The sequence below is a fragment of the Vipera ursinii genome, assembly GCF_947247035.1.
Source record: "Vipera ursinii genome assembly, chromosome: 3".
Classification (NCBI taxonomy): Eukaryota; Metazoa; Chordata; class Lepidosauria; order Squamata; family Viperidae; genus Vipera; species Vipera ursinii.
The window spans coordinates 200,683,033-200,704,476 of record NC_139516.1 but is presented as its reverse complement, the minus strand read 5'-3'; the positions used below and the strand labels follow the sequence as shown (position 1 = coordinate 200,704,476).

The 21,444-nt window shown below is 42.6% G+C and overlaps 1 protein-coding gene across 1 annotated transcript in view; it reads right to left on the bottom strand.

The window, feature by feature from the left end:
* The window catches only part of NSMCE2 (NSE2 (MMS21) homolog, SMC5-SMC6 complex SUMO ligase), a 254,974-nt gene that overhangs the window by 137,516 nt on the left and 96,014 nt on the right, over window positions 1-21,444 (bottom strand). The window contains exon 4 of the mRNA XM_083360133.1: window positions 15,191-15,344. Within this exon, the coding sequence (XP_083216259.1) occupies window positions 15,191-15,344 (154 nt within the window). The remainder of the gene's footprint in view (window positions 1-15,190; window positions 15,345-21,444) is intronic.

The window sequence follows — 21,444 nt, the reverse complement described above, 5'->3', positions numbered from 1 at the left end:
TCCCAAAGGTCCCTAGCTAATTCAGGTGGATTGCTCAAGAAACTCAGGCCAATACTGCTTCATGTTTGCATATCCATGCTTTGAAACACATCATGCTTGGTAGCTGCCAAACATTAACGATGCTTTAGCGATGTAGGTCTGAGGCTCTTGAAACACGGATGGGAAGAAGCTACCCAAAATCCCTTGATTTCTGCTTGTTCAAAGGAATCATTTCAAATACTGTAACTTTGTTTCAGTAATATCCCACGGGTGTAGGGGTGGATATTAGAGAAAGAAAAACCTGAAAGGTAATTATGTAGATAGATTACCAGAGCCACATTAGATTGCCAAACAATTACACATGATTATGACTGCCTGTTAAAGAAGTGCTTTCTTCCTTTGCATTTTAATGCACGGCTTTTATTCATCAGACTTAAGTTGCTGTAATTATTATTTGCAGCCTAGAGTGAGATAAAGTAATCAAGCTGCTATTACTTACTGCTCTTCTGACTGTGGGAAGAGGATTCCTACACAACCTCTCTTTAGGAGTCCAGACACAACTTGTAAAAGTCAAAGACCGTAAACATTTTCTCTTGCGCCGGCTTTTCATCACCATGCAGATGTAAGGTAAAAATGACGGTGCTCATTCCCAGGAGATTCAACCAAGGTTGATCCTCCTCATTTCTCTCTCCAGTGGACAAATAATATATATATTTAATTGGAAGTTTTTTGTTTTTTGTTTTGGAAGCCTGTGGTTAAATAAGCAACAGTCCCTTCTCAAAGGACAAGGCCAAAGGGAAAGTCGCTGGCTGAATTCACACAGCACAACAGACTAAGTTAAATTCAGGTTTGGTGGTTCGTAGTTTTGGAATTCGGTCTTTGTTGTAAGATGTTAGATAGATCATACAAACCTATTAAAATTATTGCATAATTTATATGCTTGAACACCAGCATTGAAATTTGAAGTTGCTTTGTCAATCATAAGGTGGCCACTTTCTGTCTAACAAGAACTGTTCCTTCTCTAGTAAAACTTTTCTCTAAAATGCTTTTAACATTCATTTGCTGGCATTTTCCCCTGCAAATACTTTCATTTCCCAGAGTCAATTTGTCAAAACTGTTTTTTTTTTAAAAAAAGTCTCAATATTAAAATCCTTCTTTGGATTTTATCTCTTTTAAGCTTCCAAGAGAAAGAACTACTAACTATTCTATGTATTTCCTCTCTGACATTGGTAGAAGTGTAATCCTGCCCTGATTCAGGTAGTTTATATCTATTTCCCCCAACACAGCAGAATATACAGAATAAGAGAGCTGGAGGGGACCTTGGAGGTCTTCTATTCCAACCCCCTGCTCAAGGAGGAGACCCTGTACCATTTCAGACAAGTGGCTGCCCAGTCTCTTCTAAAAAGCCTCCAGTGATGAAGCACCCACAGCCTCTAAAGGGAAGCCTTTTCACTGGTTAATTGTTCTAACTGTCAGGAAGTTTCTCCTTAGTTCTAGGTTGCTTCTCTCCTTGACTAGTTTCCATCCGTTGCTTCTTGTCCTGCTTTCAGGTGCATTGGAGAATAGCTTGACTCCCTCTTCTTTGTGGCAGCCCCTGAGATATTGGAATGCTGCTATCATGTCACCCCTAGTCCTTCTTTTCTCTAAAGTAGACAAATCCAATTCCTGCAACCATTCTTCATATGTTTTAGTCCAGGGCTTTTCAACCAGTGGTACGGGTACCACCTGTGGTATATTGGCACCTGGCAGGTGGTACATGACCATCCTAGAAAAATGGTAGCGGGGGAGGGGAATGGCAGCACCACACAAGCCTGAGCTAGAGACGGCTGGAGCTGCAGGGCTGTCAGGGCTCAGTGGAAGTGCCAGGATCAGCACCAGGCTCCAGCTGGAGCTCAGTGCTGATTCTGGTGCTTCTGCTGAGCCCAGAAGAAGCGCCGATCAGCTGGAATGTCGCAGCATCTCCAGGGTCTTCTGACTTGCATTCAGATGCTTGGCAACTGATTCATATTTAGGATGGTCACAGTGTCCCAGAGTCATGTGAATTGACCAAAACCTGCTGCAAGCACCCAGCAGAGGGGGGGGGAATAAAAACCAAATACCCCCCCACCCCACCCCCACTGCCAATCTTCAACAGAAATGCTCACAATGAAAACCTCAGACAGGAGGAAGAGTGCCAGCCGGGCGGGCGGGCAGGTGTCTTGCTCGGCTGTGGCTTGGGGGACACTTTTTTCAGTGCCATTGTAACTTCAAACAGTCACTAAGCGAACAGTTGTAAGTCGAGGACTATCTGTACTTCATCACTTTTTTCCTTTTTTGGAGGAGGGTCATCAAGTTTTTGACACCTTGCTAGGCGACTGGTGGTACTTGGATGTTGCCATATCCTAAAAGTGGTACAATGGGTGAAAAGGTTGAAAAGCCCTGTTTTGGTGTACAGGCCCTTAATCATCTTATTTGCTCTTCTCTGCACCTCTTTCCAAAGTCTCATCATCTTTTTTTATAATGAGGTGACCAAAACTGGATGCAGTATTCCAGAATTGGTCTTACTAAGGTATTATAAAGCAGTACTAATGCTTCCCATGATCTTGATTCTATTGCTCTGTTTGTGCAACCAAGGATTGCATTGGCTTTTTTGACTACTGCCACACGTTGCTGGCTCATATTTAAGTGATTGCCCACTAGCGCTCCAAGGATCCTCTCACAGTTACTGCTTTTTAGCCAGGTTTCTCCTGATTTGTAATTGTACATTACGGCACCTTGGAGACATATTGAGACTCCAACTCCCATCAAACCTACTCAGCATTGGTTGCCTAATAGGCATGTAGAAAGGAGATTACCTAAGGAGGGTTGTTTTACAACCCAAGTTGCATTTTATAATTGGTTGTAATATTATTAACAATCACACACAAAGCAGTGGATCTTGGCTATGAATAGCAGTGTAAGGCTATCATACCACCTGTTAATGCTGGAGAAATAAGCTGCTGCCGGTATATGGAAGTCTGTAACTCTTAAAACAACTGAAGGCTTGTCATCATCAGTCAAATCCAAGAGAAATGATTCTTAAAAGCAGCAAGGAATACATAAACAAATTGCAACTCATCCAACAGCCTCCTCATATGCACATTACTAATCCTAAAGAGGGACAAAATTTCTGATGAGTGCAAGCAAGCCTGGTCACAAGATATAATGATTTTGTAACACAACTCAGTTGCACAAAAGAATTACTTATACAATCACGAATTATGGGAACCGAACAATCTGATGAAGAGGGGAAAAATGTTGCTGAATATCACCAAAATCAGCTGCAGTTGCTTAATTGCTAAGCCCAGGCAATGGCAGCACTAATCTGAAAGGATCCCAAAGTTTTCTTCTCTGCAAAGTTAATAAAGTCACTAATTTGCAACACTGCTGGGCAGACGGTTGGCATCCTTGCTCTCCACAAGTGGTAAGTTCTAACTTCTGGGGGAGTCAAAAGCAACAACAACAACAACAAAAATTACTGCTGTGTTGAATGACTGGGGAAGAGTGAGAGCAGTGAAGCAAGTCTGAATATTGGTCAGTTGACTGGTCAAAGCAATCTTGTATTGCAAAACGTGCCCTGTGTTGTGCTGAGTAAATTCCTAGGTGAGAAAAAGCTCTTGAGTAGTGCACAGCAGAATTTATAAAAAGCAACAAAGTTGACAGGGACCTTGGAGATCTTCTAGTCAGCCCTCTGCTCAGGCAGGAAACCCTATACCTGTGGTGGTGAACCTATGGCACGCGTGCCACAGGCGGCATGCAGAGCTGTCCCCGTGGGCGCCATCGCCACAGAGGGAGGTGGGGCCAGGCTGCTCCCCTCTGCCTCTCCACATGCGCCTGCGGTCTCGCTCTCTTTCTCTCTGCACTGAGAGTCAGGAAGCAGCTGCAAGAGCTGGGCAGATCCGGGCTGGATGGTGGAGGCAGCTGCCAGCACTAGTCCAGGCTGCAGAGTTGATTCCGCACGCCCCATCACGGCCAATCTGGGCGGCAGAGGCCTTTTCCAAGCCTCCAAAGCTCAGATCTATTGCCGCGGGGCGATTTTGCGTCCCTCCCCATGAGCAACATCGAGGTGGCCATGTCCACCCACTCTGCCATGACCACCGCAGCCACACCCACCCAATGGGGCCACACCCACCCAATAGGCCACGCCCACCCGGCACCCTATGATACGTAAGAGGGTTTTGGGTTGCAGTTTGGGCAGTAGGGACACGGTGGCTCAGTGGATTAGGACGCTGAGCTTGTCGATCAGATGGTTGGCAGTTTGGCGGGTCGAATCCCAAGTGCCGCGTAACAGAGTTGAGCGGCTGTTACGCGTCCCAGCTTCTGCCAACCTAGCAGTTCGAAAGCACATAAAAACGCAAGTAGAAAAATAGGGACCACTACAGTGGGGAGGTAACAGCGTTTCGTGCGTCTTTGGTGTCTAGTCATGCCGGCCACATGACCATGGAGATGTCCTCGGACAAGCGCTGGCTCTTCGGCTTTGAAACAGAGATGAGCACCGGCCCCTAGAGTTGGAAACGACTAGCACGCATGGACGGGGGAATCTTTACCTTTTACCTTGGGCAGTAGGTCTCTAAAATTTTCGCCATCACTGCCCTATACCATTTCAAACAAATGGTTGTTCAATCTCTTCTTTAAAAATTCCGGTGTTGGAGGATTCACAACTTCTGGAGGCAAAATTATTCCACTGATTTAATTATTCTAACTGTCAGTAAATTTCCCCCCTGAGTTCAAGGTTTCTTCTCTCCTTGATTAGTTTCCATCGTTTCTTGTCCTGCCTTCAGGTGCTTTGGAGAATTGGTAAAAAAAAACCCTCCCCTTTTCTTGGTGGAAGCCCCTCACATGTTGGAATACTACCATCATGTCTCTCCTAGTCCTTCTTTTCATTAAACTAGAGATACCCGATTCCAGCAATCGTTCTTCATACGTTTTAGCCTCCATTCTCAAGTGTGTGCATCAAGCTTATGTTTCTTTGTTTAAAGGTGGGGCATGATGAGGAAGACAACTCAGAGCGCCGAGAATCACCTCCTATGCTCTGAATGCTGGCTGTCTGTTTTGTGACATTTGTGACATGCTGTCTGCTATTTCCGGTAAGAGGGTATCTGGCGTGGTACAAGAATTTGCAGGAGTATCTCCACAGCCACTTCCTGCAAATGATTAGCAATGTCTCTACTCAGATCAAATCTATCTTCAACACAGTCACAGATTAGCATAAGCACAGATTGTCCTCAACTTCAAACGGTTCATTTAGCAACCGTTCAAAGTTACAACGGCACTGGAAAAAGTGATTTATGACCGTTTTCATACAACCATTACGGCATCCCCCTGACTCATATTTATGATGCTCACAATGGCCCGGGATCATGTGATCCCTTTTTTGCCACCACCTGGCAAGCAAAGTGAATGGGGAAGCCAGATTCACTTAACCACGTTACTAACGTAACTGCAATGATTCACTCAACAACGGTGGCAAGCAAGGTCCTAAAATGAGGCAAAACTCACTTAACAAATGTCTCAGCAGCAGAAATTTTGGGCTCAATGGTGGTAATAAGTTGAGGGCTACCTGTAGTCCTTAATTTATGACCATAATTGATCCCGGAATTACAGCAGTTAGTTGTGCTAGAGGTTCAGTGGGTCACTATGTGACCTTGCTTGATTTTATGACTTTTGTTTGCAGCAGTTGTTAAGCAAAGGCCATGGTTGTAAAGAGAACGCTGCCTTTGTTAAACAGATCCAATGTCTGCAATGGGCATTTTTTTGCTGGAAATAAATGCTGGTTTCTGGCAAAAAAAAAACAACACAAAAAAACCCCATTGTAAATTATGGTCATGTGATTGTGGGACACTGCAAATCGTAAACTGCAGTGTCTGGTTGCCAAGTATCCAAAATTCCATCACATGACTGAGAGGGAGCCACCAGGACTTTGAATCTTGATAGTAAATAACCTGAGAAATCCATCATAACTTCAAACCGTTGGTAGGTCACTGATCATAAATCAAGTACCACCTCGTCCCAAGAGCCCAGATCCAAACACCTGTTAATCAGTTGTATTTTAAACCTCTGGACCAGTGATGGCAAACCTTTTAGAGACCAAGTGCCCAAACTGCAACCCAAAACCCACTTATGTATCGTCGGGTGCCGGGTGGGTATGGCCCATTGGGTAGGCGTTGCTGCGGTGGTAACAGCAGACTGGTTGGGACTAAAAAGTTCAATCAATCAATTCCAACTTTGCGAGATCTTTTTTTTCCCACGAGAAGTTGAAATGGATTGATTGAGCCTTTTTTTTTTTGCACACGGAGGTGGAGGCGAAAAGGTTTTATAAAACCCAGCTGAAGGCCTAGGACTGGGGCGATGGCGCGCATGCCCACAGAGAGGGCTCTGCGTGCCACCTGTGGGATGCGTGCCATAGGTTTGCCACCACGGCTCTAGACCACAGGCGTCAAACCCGCCGCATCACGTGACATGTCAAGACATATCGTGACTTCTTTTTTTCTTTTTTCTTTTGCATTGCCGGTGCTGGGTTGGGCGCGGCCTCCGTATGATGCAACTGGCTCGTAGGCCGGCAGTTCGACACCCCTGCTCTAGACTAAGCCACACTTATTTATCCAAATCTAATCCCTTGTTGTTTCTTTTAAAAGTTCAAGATTTTTACAGTTTCCGGAAGATCAGTTGGCAAACAAAGGAGCGCCCAAGCTTTATTATCTTCAGCAGAGTGATGAGGTTGACCCTCTTACTCCAGATCAATTTATCCTGCTGGTTCATAAATAGGTTGGAAATCATGGGGAACAATAGCACCTCCAGGATTTCATTGATTAAAAACCATGAGATGGAATGAAAAATTCTCTGGTACCACTCTTGGGAAACAGTGAACACAATGTAACTAGAATCATAAACAACAATGTTCCATCAGCCAAATAACTAACTGACAAGGGACAGCACATTTGAGGACAATAAGTATTACAAAAAGGCTAAGCATAACTGATAGCAGTTGTGTCCAATCTTGCTAACTTTAAGACCAATTCTGGGAGGGCTGACTGGGGAATTCTGGGAGTAGATGTCCACAGGTTTTAAAGGAGAGATTTCTATCCAATTCCCTCTTCAATTTCTCCATCAAGACATTAGCTGCTAGTCTACTAATTCACCAGTAATGATAAGGACGGTCTGGCTTCACTCTTCAGTCAAATCAGCTAAATTAATTGAATAAACTATTTTAAAATCAACTGAAAAGGTACTCCAATTAATCAGGCAGTGCTATTAAAAAAAATCCTTTCTACCATAAAATTATGCATCTTTACTTAGATGCTAATACAACTGAGTTTAATAACTAGACCAGGGGTAGGCAACCTTGGCTCTTTTATGACTCGTGGACTTCAACTCCAATTCCTGAGCATAGCTGGCTCAGGAATTCTGGGAGTTGAAGTCCACGAGTCATAAAAGAGCCAAGGTTCCCTACCCCTGAACTAGACACTATGGGACTAGACACAAGTATGGGATTATAGCTGTGAGTCTACAAATGCCAGTTAAAAAAAATATCACCTACTCTAATAAAAGCACGAATCAAATATCTTACTCTTCTTCCATGCCCAGAAAAATCAGAAGCCATTTTAAGGTGCCAGACTAAGTTCCAAGAATGAGAGAATTTTATGAGCTCTCATGGTGCTGTACTGAATCTTGGAGATACATGGAGAATCAACAAACGTTTCTAACGATGAGAAAGTAACATTGAACAGAATGTTTCACCTCTCTTGTCACCTGGAGAATGGCGTGGAGGACTCAGATCCCTCAATAGAGGATGGATAGAAACGGGACCAAGGAAGTCGCGCATTTTGGCTGGCCACAGGTGGGTAGTGGTCTACTGCCCTCAAATTCCAACCTTAATACATGCGTTTCAATTATTTCTTTAAAAATCCTGTATTCAATTTTTAAAAGAGCAAAAGACAAGAGAGAAGAGAATATTTGGTCCTTGGTGCTCTCTGACTTTGCTTGTGTTCTGTACCAGCCTGCTACCGGCCTTGCAGAAAAGGCAACCTCTTTACAAACGGCAAGAGGCTGGAATGACGTCTGCCAAATTTATTACAAAAACAAACAAGACACGAACCAAGATACCGGAGCTTTGAAACACTATCTGAGCGGTTGCTTTCAGCAAACCAGCCCTCCCCACACAAGTCCTTTATAAAGAGTTCAGGGCGTGGCTTCTCTCTCCCTCCTTCCGAGAAGCCCCATTGCCTTCCTCTGTTTACTCCTACTTGACTGCCTCCTGCGTCGGGCGTCCTTGAACAGGGCCAGCTGTGGGTCATCTTCATCCACACTGTCAGGCTCACACAGCTGGGTCTCCATGGTGACCAAGTGGGAGGGGCCTGCCTGAGAGCTATCATCAGCAAGGTCTTCAACATCCCCCTCCTCTTCTGAGTCGTCCGACCCAACTGCCGAACCCACAGGCTGACCCTGAATCACAACAGCTTGTTTTCAACTGGGAAACTGACCACCCTAGACCAAAAAAAAAAGACTAGAGAATTCCTGGAAGAATGGGTATCTGACAAATTAGCCATCAAACAGACAGTACGCAGACGTAAACAACATCTACATGCTGAGCAGAAGAGACAATCAACAAGCCAAAAAGGAAACAAAGAGACCAAAACACCTCCCCACCAGCAATCAACACCCAGATGAGTAGAGATTAATTAAGATTAACATTAGACCAGCAGTCAAAAAATAAACAATACCCCAAATCGAGGAACGGCCAAACAAGTTAACAGTCAACAGCTATACCCAGAAACCATCAAGCCCACTCCCATCAACTCTGACAGGGGTCTGCAAAACCTTTTAAGACTTGTGGATTTCAGCTCCCAGAATCCCTCAGCATAGCATAGCATAGCTGGCTGAGGAATTCTGGGAACCGAAGTCCACAAGAATGAAAGGTGCCAAGGTTGCAGAGCCCTGCACTAGAATGTAAACTGAGAGCAAATCCTTACTAGCAGTGATGAGGTTACCTAGTTTGATCATGAAACGTATGCAAGAAAACAACCAGACAGCACCGAGGACCATTCCCAAACTATTCTAAAAGGAAAAAAAAGAAGAAGAAAAGAAAATGATAAAAGATAATAAGTGACCAAAAAAAGTACGGTACATACAACAAATTATTTAAAAAGATGACCTCTGACTTTTTCCAGTCCAGAAACAACAACCTCTAGGTTTAACTAAATAATAGCAATACCCAGTGCTTTTTTTGTAAAAGAAAAAGGTGCCGGAACTCACACGTGTCATGCAACCCGCCTTGCCTACCCTACAAGGTTCCTTCCAAAAAAAGGTGCCGGAACTCCGTTCTGAGCGTTCTATGAGAAAAAAAGCCCTGGCAATACCTTTTAAACACTAATAATTGTATATTATTGTTAAACAATTCATATACAGTATTCTTAAGTTCAATCGAACCTAGAACAACCTATTAACTATAAATCACTCATAACCCTGTATTTAACAATGAACAATATTTCTCTAATGAAATTATGTGTAATCCTTAAATCCCAAAGTCAAAAAATGTGTGCATTTTATAAGACTGTGGCTGGCTGGCTGACAAGTACAAGTGCTGTCTAAAAGCACTGTGTGGGCTTTTCCCTCAAATCTATTGTTTTAGTTATTTGCAAATTGATGCAGATTTAACCAATCAGTTAATAATCAAAAGATTAAGCTCTGTTTGATTTATAGATTAAGTCTTGTTACAATGAGTGACAACTGTGTTCGTTATCATCATGATCATCAGTCTTGCTGGTCTATTCAGGTGACTCAATAATGAATTTAAGTACTCTTCTATAATACCCATCTCAGCAGTTGACAGCAGCAAGTTGATTTGTTCTGGGTGATGGAGGGAGCCAAGCAAAGTCGTGCCTTGGACAGGACACCACTAAGAAATATCCAGGCTCTATACTAGAATGGGAAGTTTTTTTTAAAAAAAAATTCCTTTAAAAGGCGGTGGCTAACCACTTTTGCGTGGCTCTCAAGAAGTCTTCAACTATATATATGTCCATGAAGTCACCGAGCTCCACTTGAAGAAGACTTATCACCACCTGATTTTCCCACTTCACCTCTTCCTCCATGAGCATTTAACAACAGCTGTTGCCATAAGCTGAATCTTTTGAGCAAATATTTGACAGTTTTAAGAGTTAGACATGTACGTATGTGTGAGTGTTAATTATCTATATGCATGTTGGCATGTATTCCCCCTGAAGCTAAGGCAGAAACATTCCATTACAATTGCATGGTTATTGTTTTGCATACCTTAGCAGCATAACCTTTGTGGCTGTGAGAAAATAAAGACTGCCAAACTAATATAGTATCAGTAAAATGATCTATTTCCTAGCCAACATCAGCTTCTTTTTTCAAAATATAAACTTGGCTTAGACCTAGAATTCCCATCTTACTATAGATTAAGTTCATTACAATCTGAACTGTGGCAGATGGCTGCAGTAAAAGAGAATGAAATTATTCCAAAACTCTCTTATGTTCCCGATATTGTACCGGGGTTAATGGACTTCATATGTAAAAGGAGACATAAAAGGTCAAACTGCCCAGGTAGAACTTAAATTTCAGGGCACTGCGTGCCAGGGCAGCCTACACAACTCCTAAAATACTCACCAAGATTGTTCATGTATTTCAGTGTAGTTCAAGTTACTCATCAATAAGGGATTGATGGAGGTCTTGCACACTAGTTAAGGACTAGGTTTTCATAGACCTAATTGAGAACTTAATTTCAAAATGGTGGTAGGAGTTCTATGGCGCTCCCCATCGAAGAACTATGTTTCCCAGGATGCTCTAGGAAGAGGGAATACTTTTTATACAGTGGGGCATTGAAATTTCAAATATTCTGCCCACTTCTTAATTACAAAGATTATGTCCCTCAACAATTCTTCTGCAAACCACAGTGGCTCACTCTCCAGTGTTATGTATGTTGCAGTTTCCTAATAATATATTCTATATGATACGGAAACAAAGCTTTGAGAGCAAATGAGTTCTCCTTTGCGGAAGGTACATTAGGACAGCAGGCCCAACCATTCCAGCTTGGCAGGCCGGTGGTGGGGGAGAGCAGATGGTTCTGTGTGACTGGCAGGCCCATGTCCAGCTCCATTTGCGCAATGAAGCTCTGTGTACAAGTGTGTGCACCCCCCGCTTACAGAAATGGAGTTTCGCACGCAAGCACACATGCCTGCCGCTCACTCACCGCTTAAGCAGTCTAGTTCTGAATGGGCCACGGCCTAGTAGTGGGCCATAGCCCGGGGATTGGGGACCCCCGAGTTTGGACACTATATTAGCCTTCTTACCTGCAGACTTTGCATAGACTTCTCTTGCTAAGGAAGTATATTGCTAAGAGCTCTTTCTTTTGTTTGCCCAAGACAGAAATCTAGTCTGTAATTTATAATTGCTCATTTCCTCTCCCAACTAAGTATTTTAATACAATTATTATACTAAGCTGAGGGCAGCCCTGTCTTGGCTGATCTTAAAATGCTAAGCAGGATCAGCCATTAGTGTTGAGTAGGAGGCAACCAGTAAATAGCCAGTTGTACTGAGAATCTCAACATCTGAAAAACAGCAATAGCAAACCCTTCCATATTCTTACCAAGGTAATCCCATGAGTTTGTCTATGCCATCAAAAGGAGTTGACTCCAGAGAAACTTTATTTTCCCTTTAAATCCACAGTATCCTAGTACTGAAGAACTTAGATGCCTTACTTCAAAAATCTTCGAAAGATTTTCTATATCAGCCTACCTAAGGTTACCTGTCCACAAATATTTACTTTATGAAAACATGCTCTAGAGCAGACATGTCAATCACAAGGCCCGGGGGGCGGATCCGGCCCGCAAAATGGTTTCATGTGGCCCGCGAAGCCATCCTGGAAACAGTGAGGGAACGGCCCCCACTGCCTTGGCCCTGGCCCAGAGACCCTCCTTCTGCCAGAGACCCTCAGATCTGTCCCACTCCTGCCCAGGCCCCCATAGGCACCCTTGATGCGAACGATGTAGAGCTGGCCACGCCCACCCAGTAGGCCATATGCACTCTAGCCATGCCCACCCAGTAGGCCACGCCCACCCTGGCCATACCCACCCAGCCCCTTGAGGGCAACCGCAATGCTGATGCGGCCCTCAATGAAATTGAGTTTGACACTGAGAATTTGACAAACTCCAGAGAAGCAGTTTCCAGACACTTCCTTCACGCAAACTATTGCCTCACCATTCCAAGCTTTGGTAGATCACAATAAGCCAAGAATTAGCTTTAAGAATCTGAAAGAAATGACCCCATACCAATTTAAAAAGTGCTTGTGGAACACCAAAATTAAATGCATATTAATTTTTCAAAATCAATTGGATATGAACTACTTCCATAAATAGGCCCTTTGGTTTCTTCCTTGCCTTCTGCAAACTGGAAATGCAGCCTGCATTATTCCCAATAGCACTGTGGCCGGGCATGCCTGGAAGAAATTTGGAAAACAAGCTGTCCAAGGATCCCAGTTTTCCCACAGCAGCCCCAAAATGACTGAATTGGGCGATAGGGATTTTAATATACTGCAGTGTTGCAGGGCTTATATACACAAGCTGTAAACCTGGGAACAGACACCGTAAGCATTTTCTAACAATACAGTTCCATGATTATAGCAAAGGTCTCTTTAGAGTTGCAACACAGCCTGGATTGTGAAATTGGAGCAATTTTGTTAGAGTGACAAAATGAAAACAGCTTACCTAATCAGTTTAAAAAGATCATATCAAAACAAGAATGTAACATATGTATAAAAAATTTTTAAAAACTCACCTTCAAATATTAAAAAAGGATATGGAGCAAGATTTTCCTTACATACTTACGTAAATAAAACCAGCACCATGAAACTAAAGAAAAATACATATTTTTTTTTTAATACTTGGGACACCTTCCTTTGAGCCCAGTGAGTAGAATGAAAATTATGGCTTCTTTCACCCCCCCCCCCGCCTCCACTGTCCTCTTTTGTGTTTTAAAACAATTTACAGGTACTAGTAAATTAAAAGGAAAGTAAAAAGTAAGTGTTGGATCTTTTTAAGTGTACATATTAATTGGAAACAAGAGTATAACAATAATCGTTCTGGCTTCCATTCAGTTTGATGATAGAGAATTTGCTCTTAAAATTCTTTCAAAGAAGAAGATAATTTTGGTGAAAATCTCGTGGAGTGTTGTTTGCTCACTCCTATTTACTAATGAGAAGACTCTGTGTGTCTTTGGGAGTGAAGTCCTTTTGGTTGCTCTACAGCAGACATGTCAAACACAAGGCCCAGGGGCCAGATCCGGCCCGCGAAGTAGTTTCATGTGGCCCGCGAAGCCATCCTGGAAACAGTGAGGGAATGGCCCCCGCTGCCTTGGCCCTGGCCCAGAGACCCTCCTTCTGCCAGAGACCCTCAGATCTGTCCCACTCCTGCCCAGGCCCCCATAGGCACCCTTGATGCAAACAATGTAGAGCTGGCCATGCCCACCCAGTAGGCCATACGCACTCTAGCCACGCCCACCCAGTAGGCCACGCCCACCCAGGCCATACCCACTCGGCCCCTTGAGGGCAACCGCAATGCTGATGTGGCCCTCAATGAAATTGAGTTTGACACCCCTGTTCTACAGGGCTTTTTGCAGGTCCCTGGAGCTTTAAATTTAATTCAACGCTTCAATTCAGTGGCAAGGAGGGATGATTCAATCCCATTCAATGGATGGGGGGGGGGGAAACTCCAGGGGTTCTTTTTGAGTTGGTCACTAATATGGAGGAATCCTGCCCTTGAGAAACTATTAGATTTTTTTTCCTTCCCAAGAAAGAATCCAGAGAAATCATCACTCACCCACTTGATAAGAGAAATTCAAAAGACCAGTTGGTAAAAATGGATGGGAACACAAAGAACAACAACAACAACAAAAAGCTCTATTCAGTTTTTTTCATCCCAACATTCTAGACAGGAATACTGTTTTTCCTTTGCTCCTCTTTGAAAGCCAAGAGGCTATTTGGGATAGGAGGGCTGAGCAAAAATCTACCTGCTATTTGTTTTAGATGCAGAGCAGTGGGTTTCTCTAGCCCTGGGCTGCCCTTGAAAAGTACCCAGAAACTTTAAATTAGTTCAAAATGTGATGTCCTGCGTGGTTTTGTGCAAGTTTAGTGTAGGGAAAAGAATTCAGACCCGGGTCGATAGAGATGCTCTGAACCAGCCAGGCAGCCTCGTCTCCCTAAAAAAACCCTGAGCAACTTCCCACTGATTTTTTATTCACCTCCTTTTTCTGAATACCAAATACAACATTACATAAACCCCATCAATCTCAAAAAAAATAGGATACATAGTGATAATTGGATACGTAGTGAGAACTACTCAGGTGCCTATGAGATCATTACAAAAACAAGATACTAAAAGATATATGTGAAAGCTCCATCATAGCGTTTCCCAAATCTCCCACATGCCATCCTGTGCGAACCAGGAGAGTGTGCTCATCACTGTAATTCACGTAGAGGCCGATAAGAAACGTTTGGGAAAGCTGAAGGTTGGGAGGCCAAAAACTGACCATTCCCACATTTAGATTTGTGCATCTTTTGCCGATTTGCTTCTGGTTCCAATTCAAGGTGCTGGATGCATTTTTACTGCTAAGCTTGTAAATCGCCCTGAGTCTTCGGAGAAGGGCGGGATATAAATGGAATTAAAAAACAACAACCCTACATAGCTTGGGACCAGCTTATTTGAAGGGGCATCGTTTCTCAGTTACATCGACCCAACCCACTAGAGCAGGGAGGCAGAGTCCCACTCTCCAATGGGGTTTCATCTAATGCAGAACAAGAAGAAGGCCCTTTTCCATGGTGGCTTCCTCCCTGTGGAACATCAATCCCGTGGGAATAAGACTGGTTCCCACCTTGACACTTTCAAAAGACCCTTAAGACTTGGTGTTTGCCAATGGGCCTAGGGACCCAAGGGTGATACAAAACCCATCAAGTGGCTTGCTTGATTGTTGTTGCTAGGAACATCGGGGGAGGTATTCGGTTTGGTGTGTGGGATTTTTATTTCTGTAAGCTGCCTGGAGTCAGCGTGACTTGGGCAGCTATATATATATATATTTTCTTAACACATGAATAATTATCACGGCTTCATACTAAGAGACAAAAGTCGCCGAGGTGCTGAGACCATATAGAACATGATGAATTTAGCAATAAAGCCACACTTACACTGAGCCTTCATCTGCGTTAGCTGCTCCTTAAATACGATAAGTTTGTCGTTTCTCTGTAAATCAGCAGCACAGTTCTTGCTTTCCAGGTTTCTGAATCTCTCCATGACTAGACATCTTATATCTGGGACAATTTCTGGTTTCTCTTGTTTTATCTGGAAAAGGAAAACACACACATACATAACATAAAGGAAGACATAGATTTAACTCAGTTATTCCCAAGCAAATATCAGTTGTCTGAGCTCATCAGAAAAAAAGGCAGTGAATTTTCTAAAATTCCCAGATTATCCACGTTGCTCCAATGACATTAAATTCCAGAACTGCAAGAATATGGAAATTATTACACCAACTTTACAGTACATGCCACTATTTTCATGAAAATGGGATTGATGGACTTAATTAATGACTTGATTCGATTCAAATGGGGAATTTTGAAACGAATGTGCTCAAAAATTCTGCCACAAAATAGTACCATAACATTGCAGCATGTATTTATTTTTAAAGCTTCCAGAGCAGTAAAAGAGAATGGAAGAAAGGTCTTTAGAAATGAAGCATTCTCAGAAATAGTGATATTGAAACTAGGCATGCTAATTAAATATTCTTTGAAAAATTAAACAAATGGACTGAACTCACAACTCTAGGAACTTTGAGAAAAGCGAGAGCCAACGCAACATTGATTCACATTTACCATTTTTCCCTACAAATGCATCAATAGTGACTTAACGGAGGAAGGAATGCAACCATGTGCAAGAACAAGCATCCCCTATCTCTGTAAAGCTTCAACCATAAGTATCAACATTTCCTTTAGGATTTGCCAGATCACTACTTTACTCTGTTCGTAGATGTTTTGAAATTTTGAATACCGCACAAAATTAAAATGTGCCCAGTCTTCTTTTAAAGCTACCTAAATTGATAGCCGTGGCCAAGACTGAAGGCAACAAATTCCTCCGTGTTTGTAGTCCTCGACTTACAACAGTTCATTGAGTGATTGTTCGAAGTTACAATGGCACTGGAAAAAGTGGCTTATGGCCATTTTTCACACCTATGACCATTGCAGCCTCCCCGTGGTCACATGATTTATATTCAGGTGCTTGACAACTGACTCACGTTCATGACGGTTGTAGTGTCCTGGGGGTCATGTGATTGTCTTTTGCGACCTCCTGACAAGCAAAGTCAATGAGGAAACCAGATTCATTTAACAACTCTGTTACTAATTGAACTCCAGGGATTCAGATAACAAATGTGGCAAGGCAAGTCGTAAGATGGAGCAAAACTCACTTCATAAATTTCTCAGTTAGCAACATAAATTTTGGGCTCAATTGCGGTTATCAGTCGAGGACTCCTTGTATAACTAGACCCGTCGTTCCCAGTCCTACTAACTTCCAGATGTTTGAATTTCGACACCCAGAATTCTCAGTAATAGACAGAATAGATAAGCAATTCTGGGAATTTATTTTTTTATTTTAATCCCATTTATATCCCGCCCTTCTCCGAAGACTCAGGGCGGCTTACAAGCTTAGCAGTAGCCTTCATTCTATGTATATGCCTGCTTATTAGGGCTTTCACACACACCCCAAGCGGCATTATTACAAAGTCAGCTTAATTGCCCCCAACAATCTGGGTCCTCATTTTACCTATCATGGAAGGATGGAAAGCTGAGTCAACCTTGAGCCTGGTGGGACTCGAACCTGCACTAATTGACCTATACCAGTGATGGTGAACCTTTTAGACACTGAGTAACCAAACCCCACTTATTTATCGCAAAGTGCCAGGGCTGCATCAGCATTGTGGTGCCCTCAGGGGGGGCAGGGAGGCGCCTCTGAGTGCCGCCTCTGGCATGCAAAACCCGGGGGCACAAAAATGGTCCACTGTGCTGCAAGGGGCAAAAACGGCCGCTGCAGCACTGCGGGGTGCAGATACAAGACGCTGCACCACGGAAGAACGGGGCAGGGATAGTGAGTATCACGCAGGCACTCGCCCCTCCCCATTTGCAGAGTGTGCGTGCTCGCAGCCCCGTGCGTGCATGCACGCATGTAAAATGCTTCCCCCTCCCTTTTCTTCCAGTCCACCAATCGACAATGGTTAGTGACCTCTGCTCTACCACCTCTATTCGAGCTTGCAAGTTGGCCACTTCGCCTCCTTTGTGCTGGGCGGGGCTCCTGCTCCAGGCGGTGGTGGTGGCCTGATGGACCTGCTGCTGGTGGCGGTGGCGCGTGTGCCAACAGAGAGGGCTCTGAGTGCCGCCTCCGGCATACGTGCCATAGGTTTAGCACCACTGACCTATACACTAAGCATAGTGTTTCTCAACCATGGCTGGTTGAAGATGTGTGAGTTGAAGTCTACACCTTTCAAATAGCCAAGATTGAGAAACACTGTTTTAAGAAGATAACTAGGCTGAGGAACACTTAACTATACTTCCTTCTTTTGATCAGTTCTGAATCTCCCTTGCAGTTTCAGGGGATGGACTGAGTACTAACACTGAATATTGATGACATGAAAAACTTTTCACTATCCATGTTTTCTACACCTTGTACAATTTTTATATGCCTCTTACTTGCTTTCATTCCACAATCACTACCGTCTTTTCTTCTCAGTTCCAGCCTACTCATTATTACAACTGCCCTTTACACACACACACACACACCCCACACACTTTTTTTTCAGTTCAACAATATCTGCTTTGAGGTTTGATGAGCAATCTATGGAATGAAACTGGTGGTTCTCATGCTAGAGACAACCAATTTGTTAGTAAAATCTGATGTCTTCCAAGTCATTAAAGGAACAAGCAATTACGGACTAAATCTGTAAAATGTATGCCAAGTTATAGCTTAAAGGAAGTTACAAAATGTTCTACAGACGGTATACAATGCCATCAGTAAGGTACTGACCAGGGATGACTCACACCGAGTAGGAAATACAGGAGTATAGCCAGCCATACCAACAGGCTGAAGAACAGCTTCTATCCGTGGGCTGTCAGGATCCTGAATGGGAAATAACTTTATGTATGATTGACTTGCAAGGCCGGTGTGTTGTGCAATCAGCTCACATGGTGTAACAAGATGGTGGGTTTGTTGTCACTGTGAGTTGTGGTGGTGGGGGCACGAAGGGAGGCTCAGCCAATCTCAATGTATACATGGTTGTACTTTGACAATAAAGGTTCATTCATTCATTTACCACAGACAAATCATATGATAATTAATGTTGGAAATGTCATGAATCAGAAAAACACGTTGTCATATATGGTGGAGGTGTCAAAAATTGATTTAAATTTGAAATGAAACTACAAGTCTTTTTAGTAGGCATAATAATCTCAGAAAAAATTATCAGAAGCATTATAATTTAATGTGATATATGCTTATAACAGCAAGAATAAATTTTACTCCCCACTGGAAACAAGATACAATTCCAATAGTATCTTATATCTCTTTGGGAACTTAAAACTTAGGGAATATGTAGCAATGGCAAAACTAATGTTTTATATATACATAATAGTTTAACCAAATTTAAACAAGAATGATCTCCATACATACAATATATTACACAACATTGCAAAAATAAGCATTTACATGCTGGTTTCTAAGGTGGCTTAAATTTATACAATATGGCAAATTAGCAGATGTACAAAAAAGAAAAAGTTAGTAACCCATAATCTTTTTCCTTTTTCTTTCTTCTTCAAAATTATTTTTTGTTATTTTAATTCTTGTTGAATTAGTTTAGCTTGTATTTTTTCCCTTTTATTAACAATATATCAGGTATATATCAATTTCAATACTAAGTAACTATCTCCAGACCAAATTCTTTATTATACAACAAATGCTTTGATGTAATCTACAGCAATCTACTCAAATTCAAAAAATAAAATGATTTAATTTTATGCTTGTAATATTGATATCCTAAATTGTTATTTAATATCAACTAGTACAAATACCATTGTAACAGGTAGTCTTTGAGATATGACATGTTATTCAGCCTACCCATACCAGAAGACTCTACCATACCATCACTAAAAATGATGGAAGAAAATTCCTCTTAGTTTAAAAGGACTTGACAATTTTATTTGTTGATTAGATTTTTATCCTGTCTTTATTACTTTATAAGTTAATTCAAAGCAGTGAACATGTATAATATAGCCGCCTCAAGTAGCCCCACAGTGAGATAGGCAGCAAATAAATTTAACAAAAAATGCTTCTTCCTCTCCTATTTTCCACAGAATAACTGTGGGGTGGGGTGGAATGGGATGGGTTGAGAGACAGTGAATGGTCAAAAGACAGCCAGCCAGTTTTCATGCCTAAAGTGGTACTAGAACTCACAGTCTCCTGGTGACTGGCTCAAAGTCATCTAGCCAGTTTTCATGCCTAGGGAAGGACTAGAACTCACCATCTCCCGGTTTCCCAGTTTCCAGTAGTAAAGACCAGCACTTTCACTACTAGGCCAAAATGGCTCTCAATATAGAATAATATACAATATATCTAAATAAATATAGTTAGAACTCCAAGCGCATTATAACCATAGATTTATATAAGGGAGATACTATATTCCCTGTCTTCCTTACGATTAGGTAAAGGTAAAGGTTCCCCCGCACATGCGTGCTAGTCGTTTCCGACTCTAGGGGCCGGTGCTCATCTCCGTTTCAAAGCCGAAGAGCCAGCGCTTGTCCGAGGACGTCTCCGTGATCATGTGGCCGGCATGACTAGACGCCAAAGGCACACAGAACACTGTTACCTTCCCACCGTAGTGCTCCCTATTTTTCTACTTGCATTTTTACGTGCTTTTGAACTGCTAGGTTGGCAGAAGCTGGGACAAGTAACAGGTGCTCACTCTGTTATGCGGCACTCGGGTTTCAACCCACCAAACTGCTGACCTTCTGATCAACAAGCTCAGCATCCTAACCCACTGAGCCACCGCGTCCCTCCTTATGATTACAAGAACGGAATTTATTTTTTCATTTACAGAGTTACATATTGGATTAAACTTTTCATGTAGCTATCCAGCACATCTTCAAAGAAGTTTTCCTAATCAGTCCCAGCTATTCAGATCCTATTAATTAACAGGAATATCTTGCAATATGAAAAAAATGCTATTATTTTGGGAACTGTTTAAAAATGTGCAAATAGCTGTGAAGACTAATATATGTTCCATGGGGGTTGCATGGGAGAGAATACTGCCCAATTTTCACCCAGAGCATGGTTTTTCAAACTTGGCATGTTGACTAGGGAATTCTGGGCGTTGAAGCCCATGCATTATAAAGTTGCAAAGTTTGAAAAACATTGACCTAAAAAGATCAGAGAACATTATCCAAAATGAATTTGGATGTACCCTACAAAATTAAAATGAGCAGTGAGATACATAGCTTTTCTGCAATACGTGCCCTTCCTTAGCCTCATATGTTTCAAACTGGTTGTGACTGTTACTCTCCCAATTTCCCAGGCAACATGTAGGCTGAGTAGTTTGGGAGTTGCAACAACAGGACCCAACATACAGTAACCAAAAGGGAGACTGGTTGCTCATTCACTATTACTAAGCTCCTAAATCAGACACATTAAATCCTAGAGTATTGTTCATAAACCAGAAAATATTATTTCATCATAGGGGTTACCCAAGGACTCAAGAGTTTCCCTGCATCTCTGTCCCCCACAGAGAGGAATCTGTGAAGATCCCATTTCTGAATTATTATTCTGTTAATGCGCACGTGTGAATGAAATACACGTTCCCTGCAATTAATCAGTTGAGACTTCTTTAACCAAGCAATCACTCTCAATTAACATCAACAGGATGTCATTTCTTACAATTTAATCCAGGAGAAATTGGGAAAGTTCACCTGCCCATACCTGAATGCCTTCACATACACTTCACAGTGCCAATCTGAGATATTCTTTTAGGTATGACTATGTACACACACACTCTTGCACACACCCTTTAAATAATATCCTGGTAGCAGCCAATAGTTCCTGAAATAATGACAAGCACTTTCGCTAAATCTCTTTTATGACAACAAATGTTCCCAAGGAGTCATCGCAAACATTGCTCCAATCCTACTTCATTCAAGTTACGCAGGGGAAGTTGTTGCTTTTGAATTTCCATATGTCACAGCAGCATATTCTGTGTGGAGCAGGGATCCCCAACCTCCAGTCCATGAACTGGCACCGGGCCGCGGCATGCCAGCAACCGGGCCATGAAAACAAGAGAAGCCCCATTTGCGGGATACAGGCAGCATGCAAAATCACTCCCCCTCTTGTCTGCAGAAAAATATCTGTC